Here is an 18186-nt window from a genome sequence, read left to right on the forward strand (position 1 = left end):
AATTCAAAAAGAAGATTGACAGAACATAGACTTAAAAGTTAAAAAAAAAAAAAAAGTCTTCTTGTCATCATTCTTCATTGTTTTTTTTTTCAGGTTTATCTTGGATTGCTTTACAAGTAATTCAAGGTAGAAATTGGAATTGGCAATTCAACCTTATAACCAGTTTTTATTATGGTATCCTATGTTGGGTTTCTAAAGAAACCGATTTCGATAAGAAGAGAATCAATCAAAGAGAGGGTATTCAAAGTTTTTGGTTTTTCTGCTAGAATATGCAAGTTTGAGCTGACAAGCACGCATTTTGTTTTGCATGATTTGGTTTTGACCTATCAGGCTTCTTTTTGGTGCTGTTATGGGAGTCGGTAAAATATCATTTTCACATTTTCTGGCAGAAACTATGGAAAGCCAAAGTTGCTGATGCAATCAGGGTAATACGAGAAGGTTGAAGCCTACCTGCTGCAGCCTGCTTTAAGACATATTTTAGAAAGTTTGGCCTTTGATTTACTCAAATAGGTGGTAGTAAATCCTTGGAAATGTTCACTTTCCCTTCACAGTTCTTATCATGACTTCCCCTTTGAATCATCAATTCCTGACAGGAAGTTAGTCAAGCAACTTGGATAGTTTTTCTTCTCTCATTACCCTAACCAGATTGAAGGCAGAGACGTGTAAACCAGTTCATGGAATATGCTTATGAAACTGGGACTTTATTGCTTGTTTCAAGTTACTTTTCGTTTTTTCTCAAGCAAAGGCCTCTTGGGGTCCTAATTTCTTTAGTCAACAGCCAGACCATGGAATTCAAAGAAAATACTAACTTCAACCAATGAGAATTATAAAGCAAAGTCTAGGTCTTTATCATCTTTCATTGCCTTGGCAGGTTTTTCTAAATTATTGAACAAGTTGCTAAATAGAGAGCCACTGTTGTCATTGAGTCCAACAGATTCCTAAGTTCCTCTTGCAAGTTATTTGACGTTGAGGACCGAACATTTCCCCCAAGTCAAAAAACTGGTAGGCATTTATTCTACAAGCTGTTGAAAAGTTGCACCATGCAATTTAGAAATCCTGACAAGGGTAAAGAATTCCAACAGTGGCAGGGGAAATGCAAGTCTGCAAGAGGAGACTAATCGAAGGTGAAGAAATTGATCTGCATTTGAAGCTTGAAAGTTGTGAAAATGTCGAAGGAGTTCATGCTCAAAGTATAGAAAGGTCTACCATCGACCGTGCCTTATCATGGAGGTAATAACTAGTCAAACATAGAGGGAATGCAGTGGCAGAAACCAGTTTATAAATTAAAATTTAGAGTGATAATCCCAACACCAAATAAACACCAGTAGATTTTTTTTTAAAGTGCTAAAGGGGACAATTTAAGCTTTGGAATGCATGTTATCATATCAGCTTCAGATGAAATTTAGTAACCTGACAAGCAACAAACAGATGAATTATTGCTCATAGCACGACCCAGGACCATTTGGAGGACTTCGAGCATATTTATTTGTGGCTGGAGCAGCTTGAACCCCACGCCGATTCAGTAAGCATCTGAAGTACTGGTACCTAGGCAATGCAGTTAAAGTAATATTTCGTGCAGATACAGGCTCCCTCTTGCTCCACAAGCGCTCTATACGAAAATGGAAGCAATGGCATCATTAAAAAAAGGAACTGATAATGGAAATGCATTTCTGTTATAAGATACAAATAAGTCATCGAGTTGTACCAATGAAAGTGACTTCAATTATTAAATCCAACAGGATAAGTGGTAACACGCAATTGATTTGCTTGCCCTAAATGCTTAACTCCATCTAACACATTTTTACCTAAAAATGAAAAAAAATAATCCATGTCGATGTCGAATAGAGCCAACTACTAGAAGCTAACAAAGTGATTTGCTTACCTAATATGCATATTTAGGTACCCATTAATCATTACGAGGGCCAAATCTGGTTAACAGACAGTAATTCAAGCAATTCGGTTACTCTCTCTTACACCTTTATATTTCCTTTTATCTCATCCCTTGTCTCAGATAATTATGCTGTGGGCTCCATTATCATTTTTCCCAGTTAAAAGCATTCACAAGCACAACAAAAAGAGAGCAGATAGAGAATCAAAAGCCATAATACAAAATGATTAGGACACATAAAAGAAGGGCATTATGACATTCCAAATAGTTGAAATGATTTCTTTCAATCCACAAAACATAAAATCAAACATTTTTACCTAGGCAAATGATTAGAAAAGGCACTGCCTTGAAAAGTCATCTCACTTCCATCCCAAAACATTTGTTTCAAATAGGACAAAGGTGACATACTCATTGCAATTCTGAGTGAACCTCTTCCATGAAATTATTTAACTTTCTCAGTGGGTCCTTACAAACCCCAAGTAAGGTAATCACTTATTTATTGGATCCTGTGTAAGGCATCTATTATAACTATGTTCCTATTGTCTTCTTTATACAACATTTTCTTCTTATTTTAGCGTTTTGCGTTGGGATGGAGTATTTTCTGGAGAAAAAGAGGACCTTATCTTTAAAAAAATAAAGCATAACTTGAGCATCTAATGTTAATAAGGTAACAATGATGTCAAACAAACACTGATACTTTGGTTTTAATGTAGCAGAACTTTATAAAAGCGTGTAACATACCTGCTGCAGCAGCAGCTCGAGGCCATATTGTTTGCTGAACATTTGATGTATCAGCCATCTCACACCACATACAAACTTCTCCTCCAAGAACAAGGTTTTGCTCGGATACATTATTTATTCCTTCCAGTGGCTCAGCATTGTAAACTTGATCCCAAGGAACATCGAGATGGTCAAGATACCAAACACCTTGATTGCTGAAAATGCATCTGAATCCTTTTGCAACGGCCTTTGGACAAACCCCAGGGCCCAACCTACCACAATAGATAAATTTATCAATGCTTGGAATAATAAGTAACACCTCATGCATGCAAAACTTCAATTAAAAGTTTAAAACTCACCAGTTATGCACCACAGTTTGTGGATTAAGATTTGATGCAAAAGCATTGAATGTTTCTTCCCTGAGATGAGAATATTCAGATTCTTCAGATATTAAAATATTCTAAGAAAAAGATCAATACAGAATGTTTACAGAAAATGAAACAGCAATGCAAAATAATCTTTGGATGGCTGATTTTGCTATTTACTTTTGCAGGCTTGTAGAAATAAAACTTGGTTTCATCTCATGCACCTTTTAAATTTTAGGCAATTTATATTGCTGACATCCCACGATTTTTAAGAAATTCTATTGAGAACTTAGAGAGAATAAGTGGGGCTAGATCCAATAACTTTTCATGCAGGAGAGTCCAAACGCAAAGCCATGCTTAGAACATTAATAGCAATTGTAGAGCACGGACAAAGACATACCAATTGACAGGTGTCCAGCCTTTTGAGATTGCCATTTCTTGGGCCTTGAGTACAAAATATTGATATGCATCCTTAGCAGTCATATTACGATTGTTGAGCCTGCAATTGTCTTGATTAGATTAATGGTTTATGGGACAGGTTGTATAAAAAAGTTACTTCTTAATCCCCGGCATGACAACGTTGAATGGCTAAATTACTATATCCTATGTAGCAGTTACTTAGAGATCATGAATCATCAAATAATTAGTAAATGTTGATCAACAAGAAGAGTGAGGCATGTACCACTGTTTTATGTGTGGAGTAGAGGTCCAGCAATCTGTAAAAACAATTAGTGCTGGAATTAATAAACTTCAGAAGGGCAGAACAAAAGGCATAAGTGAGCATGAAAAAAACACCGGAAAGAGTTGAAATAGAAGCCTGAAAATTTTTCTAACCAAATAAGTCCGCATCACAAATTCAGCTGTTCATTTAAGCTTTTAAACTAAAAATAAAAGTTGATGACAGATTTAAAAGCCTTAACTCAGCGGCCTATACTTCCTTGAATAAGATACAGATATGTTGTCAATTTCTAAAATGCCTTATCATAGATGAGAAGATAGATAGAACCAGATTTATAGTGAAAATGTAACGAATCTATCCATCTAATAGTTTAAAGAAAAAGATCAACTTTAAAATTTTAATGACTTTATAAGCACACAGTTTCAACTTATGGGGTTTTGAGAAGCCTCAAAAGATGAGCTTGTTTACTTTGTCCTCTCATCTAAAAGTTGCATCAGGCTTCTATCATTGCATAATACCCTTTCATTCATGCATATGCACATATATAACGATCCTAAGCAGGTAGCATTCAAAATCAATAAGAGAAACTAAGTGAAAAAATTTGCTTTCAATCCGAGCACATAGTTGCATCATTTTAATGAAGGATGACAGAAACGTCTGTTAGCAAGAAGAAAGCCACTCCACCAACCTGTATTAACCTCATCACCACCCAAGTGGAAGAGCTCAAATGGGAATATTTTTCTGATATCTGTAAAAGACAAATTTTAATTATAAGTTCACACAAGAGAGAAACGATATATGGCAAATGGCTCATAAAAAGTGATTGTTACTTGTTAGAGCATCTGTGCAGGATATGTATCCATAAGTAGGTTACTACTTGCAGTGAATAGTAAACCTTGGCTCAAACTCATACTATTCCACTGCCAAGAAAATAAAAATAATCGGTTCCCTTCAGCTTTTGCATTATAGGGCTTCTTTTGGCAATTATTTCGAAAAGAAAGAACTTAGCCCAAAAAAACAATGTAAATATAGTTATATTGGGGATAAAATGTTTCAGATTTTCAACGATCGCATCCATTCAATAATCAAGATTCTGCATGAAGTGTTCTCATATGTAGGATGCAACAGTTCTTTTATCTGCTTTTTACCAAAATTAAAGCCAAAAGAAGCTTGCATGCTCAAAATTTTAACCAATGCAAAATTTTTCAAATATATGTAAAATTTCTTATACCCTGGCAAAGATCCTTAAAATTCAACCAAAGACTACAATTCTAAAAGTTGGGAAACTGAAAACCCAGGGGTATATGGCTACAGGTAAATCAACCAAACTGACAATCAACTGACCTGCTCTGTTAAGATTTTCGAGCATAAATATCAAGTGCAACAGCCATGATGCTTAACATTAGCATGTTGATAAGATTATTGCTAATCCACAAAACTCACACGGTTGCAGAAAATGACTAATACTACCATGGGAAGGTTTTAGTGGAGCTTAACCTGACAGAATGCCAGAAATCAAATCAAAAGTAAAATTTTTTGAAACATCAAGTGGTTCTCTGCAGGAAGAAGTCGGCCAAAGATCAGGATACCCAGCTCCCCTGCACAAGAAACAAGTCATTTTAAATCCAGGGTTGATGGATTAAGAAGCCAATTAAGAAATAAGTAAACTAAACAAGAAACACAAAGCCCATATGCAAATTGAGATAATAAAAATTCCACCTTTTTTCTAAAAAACAAAAAAAGTAAAAACCAAGCATCTTTCATATTTTGTACCGTTCAAGATCAAGATACAATTGAATATGTTTTTAAACAAGCCTAGAAACTATGTCCTTCTCATTTGCAGGATTAAAAAAAATCCAGATGATTTCAACTGCCATATGATAAATTTTACAAATAGAAATACTCAAAAAAACAATCATATCCTAAAGTCCCTCAATAGAATGATATCAGATCAGCCTAAGACAATAATTGGCATTATAAAGCATCTTACCATGACTCCGCATGACCAGGGACATCTACTTCTGCCATAACATGAATGCCTGCCATACACCATGGAAAATAATAAGAAAAGAATATGCCAGTATAGACAGCTTGAGTTAATTGTATTAAGAAATTGCACTATGCTTTTACTATCAAGTTACATGATATAACTATAAATTAAAATTTAAAAGAAAGAAAGAGGTGTTGGGGGCAGAGTCAATCCAGTGATCCCTAGAAAATGGCTAAAGATGTTTTATTTAAACTGTCAATAAACTTGAAAGATCAATCTCACCTCTCATTTTGGCGAAGCTTCACATGAGTGCATGAAAATAAGAAACAGAAAGCACATGATTAGGGCATGCCTGAGCAAGAAGCATGAAATCGAAAACTTTTCCAAAACGGAAAAAGAAGCAAGAAGAGGCAACAAAGAGTGAGATCTATTCAGCCATGCATTTTGGTAGACATAAAATCAGAACACTAAATTGACAATTTTGGATAACAATACAGCAGATGATAATTTCATTTGTGGAAGCATTCTGCTTAGTTTTTCTTACTTTAGAAATATAAATACATAAAATACTCAAAAAAAGTGCTTAGAAGTTCTATAGCATAGAAGGCATCTCAGGATTTATAAATTTTATGTATCTTACCTAACAATTTCACTTGCATCCTCAACCGTATAGCGTTCCCATTTTGTATAAGAACCTTTCCATAAATCTGGATACGTAGGTACTTCTAGAGGAAACGACTGCTCATCTATGATGTGCCAATGAAGGACATTCTACTGAATGCAATACTCATTATCAGAATGACATGTAAAAGGACTGGAGAAATAAAGATGGTACAATAATTTATGACTGCTCAAACGAATTCCAACTGTGAAATACAGGACTGACAAAAAGAGTAAAGCTAGTAGCATTTTCTTACAAGTTTAGCATAAGACATAGATTCAATTATCTGCTTAATGACGTCAATTGGTAAATAGTGCCTTGATGTATCTGTAACAGATTGCATATACAATGGTAACAAGTTAATATTCCATAAATTTTATTTAAGAAGAAAAAGGCTCTTTGTGTTGCAAACAAAAGTAAGGCTTACCAAGCAAAAGCCCACGATATGCAAACCTTGGCTTATCTTGGATGTACCATGGTGCTTTGTATACTTGCACTGATTTAGTCCCATAATCGAAAGCACACAATTGGCTGAATGTCTGGGACATTGTAAAAGAGAAGAATGAGGGAAGAGACATATAAGAATTCAATCCAAAGTATCAGAACCATGCGCATTAAAGAGCAAATAACTCCAAGATATTTATTTAATAAAAGATAATATACAATCACCAAAATATGTGTATTTGTATAAAGATGTATGAGGAAAGGAAGAGATATTTCACCCAAACACCCTCAAGATTACATACACCAACAGTGTACCATGTAACTAGTTCAGTATACAAGTAAATGATTTGCCTGCTTACCTCCAACCCTCTTAATGCACCATAAACAGTATTTGCCTGCCAAAAAATAAGAAGACAGATAGATAAGTGAATATCAGTAATCATAACACATTCAATTAATTCAAATTGACTCAAATTCAGAAATAATCCTCATATTACATGTAGTTCAATAAAGATAAATTTTACACTCGAAAATTTGAAAAATCATAACTACGTAGATTATTATCCCAGCATTCTAACGAAGACCCTCAATAGGCCGAGCATGTCCATAGTGGAAATACAAAACTTGTTATTTAATCATTTCATGAGGTTAACTCGAATCAATTATTAATCTAGCTACGCATATTTGATCACATATCCACACATAGGAATGCCAATAAACTAATCTACTAAACACTCCACCAAAGACACTACTAAGCAGTAAACACCAACCAGAAAGCTAGCAAAATCTGAAAACAAAAAGGCAGGCTTTGTAGTATAACAAATGAATTTGCAATAGCCATGAAAACCAGTCCACAACTACAAACAAATTCCCAGCACGTCCTCCATCTGATCATCAATAAGTCTCAAACTTTACCTCAATTGTAGCCTCCCCAACAATAGACTTCCCATCATTCTTTGCCACTGACAAAGTATAACTCTCATCCACACCCAATTGAAGCTGAAATAATCAAACCAAAACAATCAACAATATAAAATAAAATAAAATCTTTTAATTGAATTTAAAAAAACAAAAACCCTAGTTTCAGACTAACCTCTTCACTGTCTGAATTCACAATGATCCTCAATTCACTGATATCATAAACAGATCTTATCCCTATCCACTTCTCAAAAATTGAAACCCCAGAAACATGTTTAAATACGATCTTCTTATATCTCTCAAATCCTTCCCTCAAAATCTTCAAGTCCCCTCCTTTCCCCAAGACAGACAGAGACAGAGTTGGGTCCACAGTCAAAGTTTCATTGCCAGATTTAAACTCAGATGGCAAAGGCCAAATATAAGTCAATGACTCATCCAACTCAAACCCAGAATTCAACACTACAAGCTGACAAACACAAAATGAAAATATAAAGAAACTGAATTTGGAAAGGGGTTTTTGAGTAAAAGGTAACATCTTTGTTTAAGGGGTGGAAAGATTGGTTTTTTTTTCTTTATGTTTGAGTTATTGGGAGTGTAATTTTAGGAGTAGGGTTCAAGGGGTTGTTGGTGGAGGGGTTGACAAAGAAGGGAAGACGTGAATGATAATTGATAGGCTTGTGGGACAGGAGGAGGGGACAAGTGTCTGCAACCGTGGAGTGCAGTGAAAGTGGAGTTTTCAAGTGTTTCACTGTTTCATTTGTTTTTTTGTTTTTCTGTTTTTATAGTTGCTGGTTCTGAGATCAGATTTTCTTTTTTTCTGTTTGTTTTTATTTTCATTTACTTTTGGCTGATTGCTCGTTGTGTTTGTTTCTTTGTGAAGTAAAACAAAATCATTTTACTTTTTAACTTTTCTTTTTAAAAAGTAATTAAAGAAAAGAGCAATCAAATGAACCATTTATTTAAATTCCTTCTAATCAAAAAGAATTTTTTGAATAATAAACAAGGCCATTGAAAGGAAAATATTTTTACTATTTTTCCAAAAAAAAGTTTTAATTTTGGACATTATTGTTTTTGTCACTTGTGCCATTCTAAGAGAGATGAAAAATAATGATCTTAACATGTTTTTTTTTTTAAAGATACAATTATCTTACATATCCTCCGAACTCTATCCAAAGTCAAATATAAGGTATTTATATCTTGTATAATCACTTCAAATACCCGTATTTACTCAACTAAAAAATAACTATTATCATTATATATATATATATATATATATAGGGGAAAACTAAAGCATTACATAAATCTAAATCAAAACTACTTCTAAAACTTCTGTTAGAAGATAAAGATGAAATCTAGGCAGAGCGGATATAAATATATGTAAACCTAAATTAAAGCTTTCATGGTGTGTTATTTTTCAATCAACACATTAATTGATTTCACGATAAACGTGAAAAATAAAATATTTTCAATTTTTCAAAAGTAATTCCTTATTTTTCGTATCCAGTGACCATTAAGATCAATTTTTTTTTTAAAAAAAAAGGTAGCCATTAGGATCCAAGTGTAGAGCAGCATCTGTACTGTAAATTTTTTGAATGGCAAGTAACGGGTCTAATTCAACTTGTATTCTTCTATATTCTTTATTCCAACACAGTAATAAACCCTGATAAATGGCCCATAATTAAGCCGTAAAAGGGAAAGATATGCCGAGTTTAATTGTGAATCCATATGCAAGACTCAATTGTGACATCATGTCTCACTTAATTGTGAATATTTTCGTAAAGCAAAGGCATCCACGGATCCACCTTGATTCGATCCAACCAGCAAATCTAAAAGAAAATTTCTTTAACGAAGAAAAATATACTAATTTGTCTGACACCAGCAACTCGTGGCTGTAGTTTAGTGGTAAGAATTCCACGTTGTGGCCGTGGAGACCTGGGCTCGAATCCCAGCAGCCACATTCGTCCTGCTTTTTGGTCTTTTAAGTCATCCTTAGAAACGACGCCGTAATACCTGTTGGCCTATTGGTCATTCTTAGAAATGTTGGTTTCTTTTCTTTTAATCTAAAAAAATAATACTAAAATCAAGTTAGTTCGTTAGACATTCACAATTGTACATTTTACGAAATTTTGTTCTGTTTCATAATTTTGAAGAATATTAAGTTATAAACCCGATTTAAATTTTATTAAATAAAATCTATTGATTCTACAAATTTAGCTATTTTTTTCACCTATTTAGAGGACTTTGCTAAATAGGCCGAATATTAATACACACGTAAATATCATGTGATTATAAATAATAACATTTATGAGTATTAAGAGTTTCTAAACTTTGACCGATTTAATTTTTCCTTTATTTACAATATATTTTCTCTCTAAACCTCGCGACTGATATATGTTTTTTTGTTAAAATAAATTAAATAATATAAATTATTAAGTGGATAAACCTTGAAATATAGAAAGTATTTTACTATTTTTCTCTATTAAAAAGGAAACATCCTGCATGAAATGAATGCTATATCTCATAGCTTTATTAAATAATAATAAAAAGTAGTATGACTTGAACCAAGGGAATCTTTTCTTTCCCAATTGCTGCTGAATAAATTAAATAATGGAAATCTTTGCCTATCAAATACCAACATTAAAGATTTATTTATATATATAGCAATGTTAAATCTTCCCAAAGGATGAACCCAACAAAATCAAGAATATGATACCATTCTTTTGCCTTAATATGCAACTTAGCAATATATTATATATATATTTTTTGGTGTTACAAAAACTATCAAGCTTTTAAGCATTATGGTTCAAATCCAACTACAAATTTTGGGTATAAATATATTCTCTTATAAATTATTGATTTAATGGAGTCATGTCTCATGTGTGGAAATAAAAATAATAATAATAAAAAAGTTGTTTTCTTCGTTAATAAAAACTTTGAGATAAAATCTTTTCATCACACTCATGTTTTTTCAAGTGGATGCCTCACCTACCACATTGGCGTTTGTTAACGAAAACTTTAAAGATACCCTTTTTCGTAAAAGTACTATTATAAATCCTCATCCAATGCGTCCAAAATTAGATTAAGTTATCTAATTTATCGTATTTGTATATATATCATCTTTATTCATGTTCTTAAAAATATCTATTAATATATATATATATATATTGGGTTTTTGCCATATGCTATGACCATGTAAAGCTTTGAAAGTGATATAAAAGGATCAAGAGCATGGTATTATGGAAGATTGAGGAAGCAAATGAAAAAGAAATAGGTATAGGAATCAAGTACTTGTCTCCAAAAGAGAACATGGAATCACAGTAGGTGATAGAATTTTGTTTGTGTTTTATTCTTTGGTGTCTTTGCTTTAATTCCATGGAGTATTGAAGGTAAGGTGCTTAAAAAAAGTTAATTCGATATCCATAGATATATGGCCATCTAATCAGTAAAAAAAGAAAAAGAGAATGCATAATGTTTAAAAATATCTTTAAATTATTTTAAAAATTTTAAATAAATTTTTATTTTTTATTACGTTCAATCAAGTTATTATGTTTTTATTTTAAATCAAATAAGTATTTAAATTAATTAATTATCATTAGTCAAAATATCATTTATCATTTTATATCTAAATTTTTCTAATATGACATTAATGTGGAAGGTAAAAAAATCACGTAATCATGTTATTAAACTAAATTAGTATGTCATGTTATCATCAATTATGACATATTAACATGTCACATCATCATCATCATCATCAATTATGATATATTAACATGCCACATCATGTTATACAGGAGAAAATGATAAATAACTTTTTGCTTAAGTCAATCATTAGTTACAAAAATATTTTAGACTCAAAGTAAAAGTATTAAAATTTGACTGAACGTTATAAAAATATAAAGATTTAATTAAATTTTTTAAAATAATTTAAAAGTGTTTTAAGATATTATATTAAAAAAAAAAAAAATTACTATATACGGTAACGTAATATATAATGTTATAAAAGTTCAAAGGTAATTCTAGTTTAGTCAAATTTTCTTTTCTCGATTCATTAATTAGTAATCATTTACTAGGTGAATATAAATAAAAAAAATTACTTACCATATACTTTATATATATTAAAAAAGGATGTTAAATTAAGTAAGTGTAATCAATGGTGATCAACCCCCACTAGTCAAAGTAGGTGTGCCAAAAGAGCACAGGTCTTAACAATGTCATTTTTCTTCCATTGCTTAGTCAACACAAACACAAACACAAACACTTTCTCATCTCAATAAAATTAAATAAAAAATTAAAAATAAATGTGACAAGGATGAAATTGTAGTGGTCACTAAACCCATTGGTCCATTTAGTCTTTGAAAAATATTCTTTTGCCATAAATCTCACATTCAATTAAAAAAAACTTAGCTAAAACAAGACATTAATTCTTTAATTAACCCCACAGTAGGGCCCACCAAGAATCCAACTGTAAAAAATCTTTGATTTGTAAACGTGTCACTTTCTCATTGGCCTTATCATGGACCTTTCTACCAACAGTCACTTGACAGCTCATGACATCACGAGAATTTCGAGCTCCTCACGCCATTGTCCCATCATTTCGGTGGATAAACCTTTCCGCTATCGCGGCCGACCCGACGGGTTTCATCAGAAGATGACGAAGAATCGCGCGGCTCAGATCATTCGTCCCCTAGATTCACGCATGATATCAGATGATACTTACCTCTGATCCCATCTAGACCGCCCACGTGTCGTTCAAAATTCCATCACCATAAAGCCCAACCCTTTATATACCTTCCCTTCGCTCTCCCACCCAACTTTCTTGGCCTCACAAAGCTCAGCTTGCTAACCGACGTCCAATGATTATCACATCCCCAAAATACCCTCGTATCTCCTTCAAATTTCCAACTTCTACTTTCCGCTAAATTGGAAAAGATAAAAATAAAAACCAAGTACACTAACGAATCTCAAAGCTTTGGAGGGTGACTGGGAAAATGGGAGAGCCGGAGGCGCGTGAGAGCGACGAAGAGCTGTGCCTGTTGTCACATCAGAGCAATGGTGACCGGTCATGGCGGCTGAACTTCGATGGTTTCCAGTTATCTCCTGAACACAAAGACAAAAAGCCTCCTCGGAGCCTCCATGATTGCCTTGGGGTTTCGGGTAATTTCAACCACTTCTTATTTTTTTCATTGAAGTTAGTAAGGTTGGTTATAGTTTATTAATAGTCTCCATGGTCGTTGGTTATCTGGGATTTTATTTATTATTTTTAATTACCAATATTCTATCTTTTTATGCTTGGTTATGAATTTACTAAGTTAGGTATTTTTTTTTCACTTTTTATTAAATTTTTTTTTTGGTTCTTCAGTTTTGTTGGGTATCTAGGATTTTATTTATGTAGCTTTAGTTAGCAATATTCGATCCTTTGTTAGGCTTGGTTAGAAGTTACTCAAATGGGTATCTTTTTTTAAAAGAAACTTGTTAATGAAAGTTTACCTTTTTATATTTATTCTCTGTGAATGGCTACTATGAGTTTGAGTTATTCTTTAGTGTTTTTGAGCATCAAATACTTCAATAAATTTGAGAAGGGAATGGTTCATTGTGAGTGAAAACCTTGTGCTTTTTTTTTTTGGTCTTTTAAATTTGAGCTCTAGCTTGGGTTATGAAGCAAAAGAGTGATTAAAGCTAGCTGAGTGTTTATCTTGGTTTGAGGAGGTATGGAATTCTTGTTTTTGATGCTGTTTTTATTGTGGCTTGTGCTTTATAGTTTGAGGTTTTGCAAGGAAATCACGGTGAAAAGGTTGCTAATTTTCTTGATCAAGTGAAATTCTGCAGTTCAGTTTTCTTTACTTTGACGTTGATGTTATCTGAATTCTTGCTGTTTATTTTGTTTTCTCCTGTTCGAAGTTTGCTTTAATTTGAGGTTTTGCAAGGAAAGTTTGGTAAAAGTTTGCTAGTTTTCTTGATCAAGTGAAAGTGAAGTTTGGAAGTTAGGTTCTACTTTCTTTATTAAAGAAAAAAACATGGCCTGTGTGTGTGGGTGTTAATATGGATGACTTGTTTGTAGATTTGCTTAATAATTCGTGACACAGTCTCTTATCTTCTTGATGGCTGGAATCTACACATTGATTTTTTTTTTCACAATTTTTGTTGAACCGTATGCATCAACAGGTGCCTGTACAGCTACCAAGGGATACAATATTATCCTAATCAACCGACTTTATCAAGAAAGATTACTTTTTTTAGGCCAAGAGGTTGATAGTGAGATCTCGAATCAACTTATTGGTCTTATAGTATATCTCTGTATAGAGAATGATACCATAGAGCTGTATTTGTTTATAAACTCTCCTGATGCATGGGTAATACAAGTGTATATATTGAAGTTATGAGATGTTGCCACTGAAAAAAAGAAGTTATGAGATGTCTAGGAGTTTGCTTTTGTCATGTTAGCTCTACTTTGGAAGTGCATCTACTCCGGAAAGAATAAAGATCTTAGCTCTTTAGGAGTAAGCGTAAAACATGTATATGGGTTTAATATCATGTTTGAAATTATTAAGTGTTCTTTGCAGATTTTTTTTTGGTTATTTTTGCATTGTCTTATGTTATGCATAAGTTATTTTTAACTAACATGTTCTTTACTTTTTTGTATATAATAGTTTTGCCGTGAGGAGAAAACCAAGCGAGTGGACAAAATTCTTTAGATGGAATCGAAGATTTTATGCGTAGCTTAGTTTGTAGTCTAAGCATCTACTAAGAAATGCTCTTTGGTGGTTGTGCTACAGATGCTGAATTATTGTTTAATTGACACACTGCTTGCCAATGAACAAAATGAGCTACGAGAATGCATCTTAATAGTTGTCTTTGATCGTTTCAGGTCCAGAAGATAACGTGGCTGAATACTATCAGCAGCAGGTAGAAATGCTTGAGGGTTTCAATGAAATGGATGCCTTGGCTGAGCGTGGCTTTATTCCTGGAATGTCAAAGGTTTGAATGACTGTGATCCCTTCTGTTCTCTCTATGTAATAAGATAGTGTACTTGAAAAAGCATTTGACTGAAGTTGTTGCTGTGATTGGCAGGAAGAGCGGGAAAAGTTGGCTAGGAGTGAGACATTAGCCATTAGAATTTCCAATATTGCAAACATGGTTCTTTTTGCTGCGAAAGTTTATGCTTCAGTCCGAAGTGGCTCATTAGCTATAATTGCATCCACATTAGACTCTCTCCTTGATCTTCTTTCTGGCTTCATCCTCTGGTTTACTGCATTTTCCATGTCAACACCAAACCCATATCAGTACCCAATTGGAAAGAAAAGAATGCAGCCACTGGTCAGTTTTCTTGATGCTTCTTCTTCTTGTAATCTAATTCCTTGATCAATGAAGTAGAGTTTCCAAGTTAACGGCATATGGCTTATGTAATTTTATTGTTCATTTTTATCATTTGGCCCACTGATATTTTCTTTAATATCAATTATTTGAGAAGGAATGCATTCTGCATGTTCTAAGGATGGCTTTTAACCTTCGAGTTTTTTTCTATTAAACAGACATTAATTAATTCATATGATTGCCTATCTCAAGTCACCATTTATATGAGTTCTTTATGAGCAAGTTTTTAGTAACTTAGCAAGACTAATCTTAAAAGGCGAGGGTCATACCACATCTACTGGTTCTTAAGCAGCATTTGATCTTAATTTACATTTCGAAAGCGAACTCTTAATAATCCATTACTCAAAAAGTAAATTGAGAGGTTACCATCTCCTGTATTATACTGGCAAGAAGCTGGAGCATCAGCATAGTGGTTGTCTTTTAACATATTTAAACAAGTTTCAGGCTTTGGATTTAGTTGATTTTCTGAAGGCATGCAAGAGTCTCATCTTATAATTAATTCTAGAACTTAGTTGTTCATGTTGCTTCTCTGATAAGGGATAACACCATGTTGATATAATGGATGTTTTGATAATGCCTCTGTAACACAGATATGGAGACATGAACCTTGCCTCAAGGGGATGCTCTAATACAGCATAGACTGAAAGGCTAGTGATTAGATAGGAAACTGTGAAAAACGAATGCATGTAGGTATACAGATAAACATGCATCATTGTATTTGCATGTGTGCAGTTCCATATCAATGCTTCGGCTAGTATGCAGCCATGGAAGTGTGAGAATTGGTTGGTGTATCTCTTCATTCTCAATATAAAGTTTGAAAGTGTTATAGATGCATTATTGTTATGAACTGTTGAAAATGTATTATACTCAAAACTTAAAACTGGTAAATTTTATGCAGGGTATCCTTGTTTTTGCCTCTGTCATGGCAACTCTTGGACTGCAGATAATCCTGGAGTCAGTGCAAACAATGATATCGGATGTGAGTCAACTTGATTATGCATTAAAGTTCCCTTCTCCATTCAATAGATCTTTTATTATATTAGAGGATGACTGCTTATGTCTTTGGAATGATAGTGATATCTTTCTTTGTTTTGCTCAGGAGGATGAATTCAACCTGACGAAAGAGCAAGAGAGATGGGTTGTTGTCATTATGCTTGGAGTGACCGTGGTAAAGCTTCTCCTGGTGTTTTATTGCCGTACATTTACGAATGAAATTGTCAAAGCTTATGCCCAGGATCACTTCTTTGATGTTATAACAAACATCATTGGCCTTGTTGCTGCACTTCTTGCTAATTACATTGATGATTGGATAGACCCTGTTGGAGCTATCATTGTATGTAAAATCTTCTCTCCCTTCCCTGATCCTTTTTTTTTTCAACTCTTTTTAGTTTTTTGGTGTTGGTCTTTATTGTGCTTGCTGGTGGCATGATTCAATGAAGAAAATAATGTTTTTGTGGTTGTCACTAGAACGGCTAACATTCATTACAATATTATGGCTTGGATTTTACAAAAGTGTTATGTGTCCTGTACAGATCAAGTTATAGGCAATCATGTTTAAGATTAGTTGAGCACATGGTTTCTAGAGATCTTGAACTGTTCTCTTATGATTAATGTGGACTGCAAATGCTGAACTACCGCTTTGAACATCTGTCATCTGTTTAAATGCTTTAAAAGACTATGGCAGGTAAGATTGTCATGATATCTACGTTCGCAGAATTCGATGCTTCATAGATTGTGGGGACTCAACAAGTTTTGTTCTGATTATTAAATTTGCAAATCACATTTAACTTAACAAAGTGACCATGTACTTATGAGATAAGCTTTGAACTATTGCAGCTGGCTTTGTACACTATACGCACATGGTCAATGACAGTGTTGGAGAATGTGAACTCATTAGTCGGAAGATCAGCTGCCCCTGAGTATCTTCAGAAACTGACCTATCTCTGTTGGAACCACCACAAGGCCATAAGACATATCGACACAGTCCGAGCTTACACCTTTGGGTCCCACTACTTTGTGGAGGTTGACATTGTTCTCCCAGCAAACATGCCCTTGCAGGAAGCTCATGATATCGGAGAATCCTTGCAAGAAAAGCTCGAGCTACTGCCTGAGATTGAGCGTGCCTTTGTTCATCTCGATTATGAATACACTCACAAACCTGAACACGCACAGGCACATGCTTTGTAGGCAGAAGCTAGAGAGTCTGATGGTCTGTCTGTAATGCTATATTTTTGTTGGTTATTTTTGTTTCTACCAACGAATTCTACAACTTGTGCATGCTTGGGAAAATTGAGCTATATAAAATTAATGTAAACTGATGGTAAATATTGGTAAAACCCAGATGTTTACGAATTGTAAGCTCCTCCATTAATGCTCAGGTAGGTTTCTTTAACTCTTTGGTGAGATCAGTTTTGTAGACAAGGTAAAGGTGAGGATTGATTTAGCCATGGAGTTGGATGTATGGCTTTGGGTCTTCAAATATTCACGTGGAGAAATGTGGAAATCATATCCTTAAGAGTCATTGAAAAGTACCTAACTCGGTGCAAGTGTCACGAATTCGCGTTTGTAACTCAAAAGACATTGCAATTAAGATCAAAATCTATGCTGTTCATAACATTTTCTTTTACTCAATTGTGTAATTCATTACACTAGCTATCACTCTCATAGAAGAAAGAGATTCACATTACTTTGGATTTACATCGATTTTGATATCTTTTATGAAGAGTTTCTTGTTATCGAAAATGTAGATAAATCCTGATATCAAATTATTATGGAATTATGTTTTCAATATAAAAGATATGCTTATCAATCAAAGGAAGTCCATTACTTGGCACTTATAAGTGCAACACTTATCCTGTCTCTTAAGTATACATTAAACATAACATGTACTTACAAATACAAAGATAATAATATAATTTAAATTGTTTATCCTTGTTTGATTTTTTTATTAAATTAACTCATCTTTGATAGTTGTGTTTTTAAATATCATATAAATCTAAATTTTCCAAAATATTATTTAAAAATCAACAATTATGATGCATATTAATACTTATTTTATTCCCATATAATATTTACCTCATTATTTTGTGATAAAAGAGAATGTATAAATGGATAAACACTATTAATTTATCTTCATTCAATAATTTTGAA

At 33.4% G+C, this 18186-nt stretch overlaps 2 protein-coding genes and 1 non-coding gene across 4 annotated transcripts; 2 read left to right on the forward strand and 1 right to left on the reverse strand.

Annotated features, from left to right (window-relative positions):
* Positions 1 to 1191: 1191 nt before the first annotated feature.
* HEXO1 (beta-hexosaminidase 1) lies at positions 1192 to 8337 on the reverse strand. Its single transcript, XM_018129436.2, has 15 exons — positions 7841 to 8337; positions 7663 to 7746; positions 7107 to 7142; positions 6731 to 6842; positions 6560 to 6630; positions 6283 to 6413; positions 5925 to 5941; positions 5643 to 5691; positions 5150 to 5250; positions 4341 to 4400; positions 3656 to 3689; positions 3374 to 3472; positions 2968 to 3027; positions 2630 to 2880; positions 1192 to 1609 (listed from the first exon to the last, which is right to left on the reverse strand). The coding sequence occupies exons 1-15, from the start codon at positions 8198 to 8200 to the stop codon at positions 1434 to 1436; spliced, it is 1641 nt and encodes a 546-aa protein (XP_017984925.2). The 5' UTR covers positions 8201 to 8337; the 3' UTR covers positions 1192 to 1433.
* Positions 8338 to 9550: 1213 nt separating this feature from the next.
* Positions 9551 to 9622, forward strand: TRNAH-GUG (transfer RNA histidin (anticodon GUG)). Its single transcript has one exon. It is a non-coding gene; the product is annotated as a tRNA-His (tRNA).
* Positions 9623 to 12364: 2742 nt separating this feature from the next.
* MTP11 (Cation efflux family protein) lies at positions 12365 to 17428 on the forward strand. Of its 2 annotated transcripts, none has more exons than XM_007009483.3 (6): positions 12365 to 12819; positions 14531 to 14640; positions 14734 to 14979; positions 15935 to 16015; positions 16136 to 16369; positions 16873 to 17428. In XM_007009483.3, exons 1-6 carry the CDS (start codon positions 12654 to 12656, stop codon positions 17221 to 17223), a joined length of 1188 nt encoding a protein of 395 aa, XP_007009545.1. In that variant the 5' UTR covers positions 12365 to 12653; the 3' UTR covers positions 17224 to 17428. The 2 variants fall into 2 exon arrangements, with proteins under 2 accessions (XP_007009545.1, XP_007009546.1); XM_007009484.3 differs by lacking the exon at positions 12365 to 12819 and adding an exon at positions 13227 to 13371.
* The last annotated feature ends 758 nt before the right edge of the window (positions 17429 to 18186 follow it).

This window comes from Theobroma cacao, chromosome 10, assembly GCF_053813885.1.
Source record: "Theobroma cacao isolate CCN51 chromosome 10, ASM5381388v1, whole genome shotgun sequence".
In the NCBI taxonomy this organism is placed as follows: Eukaryota; Viridiplantae; Streptophyta; class Magnoliopsida; order Malvales; family Malvaceae; genus Theobroma; species Theobroma cacao.

What these genes read in the sequence shown, in the direction of transcription:
- HEXO1 (XM_018129436.2), bottom strand. Translation starts at nt 8,200, where the DNA reads ATGTTACCTTTTACTCAAAAACCCCTTTCCAAATTCAGTTTCTTTATA. An exon ending in TGGTGATGAGGTTAATACAG is followed by an intron (nt 3,690 to 4,340) that starts GTTGGTGGAGTG and finishes TTGTTTTTACAG; the next exon opens with ATTGCTGGACCTCTACTCCA. An exon ending in TCGAGCTGCTGCTGCAGCAG is followed by an intron (nt 1,610 to 2,629) that starts GTATGTTACACG and finishes ATTTTCGTATAG; the next exon opens with AGCGCTTGTGGAGCAAGAGG.
- MTP11 (XM_007009483.3), top strand. Translation starts at nt 12,654, where the DNA reads ATGGGAGAGCCGGAGGCGCGTGAGAGCGACGAAGAGCTGTGCCTGTTG. An exon ending in TTATTCCTGGAATGTCAAAG is followed by an intron (nt 14,641 to 14,733) that starts GTTTGAATGACT and finishes TGTGATTGGCAG; the next exon opens with GAAGAGCGGGAAAAGTTGGC. An exon ending in TGCAAACAATGATATCGGAT is followed by an intron (nt 16,016 to 16,135) that starts GTGAGTCAACTT and finishes TGTTTTGCTCAG; the next exon opens with GAGGATGAATTCAACCTGAC.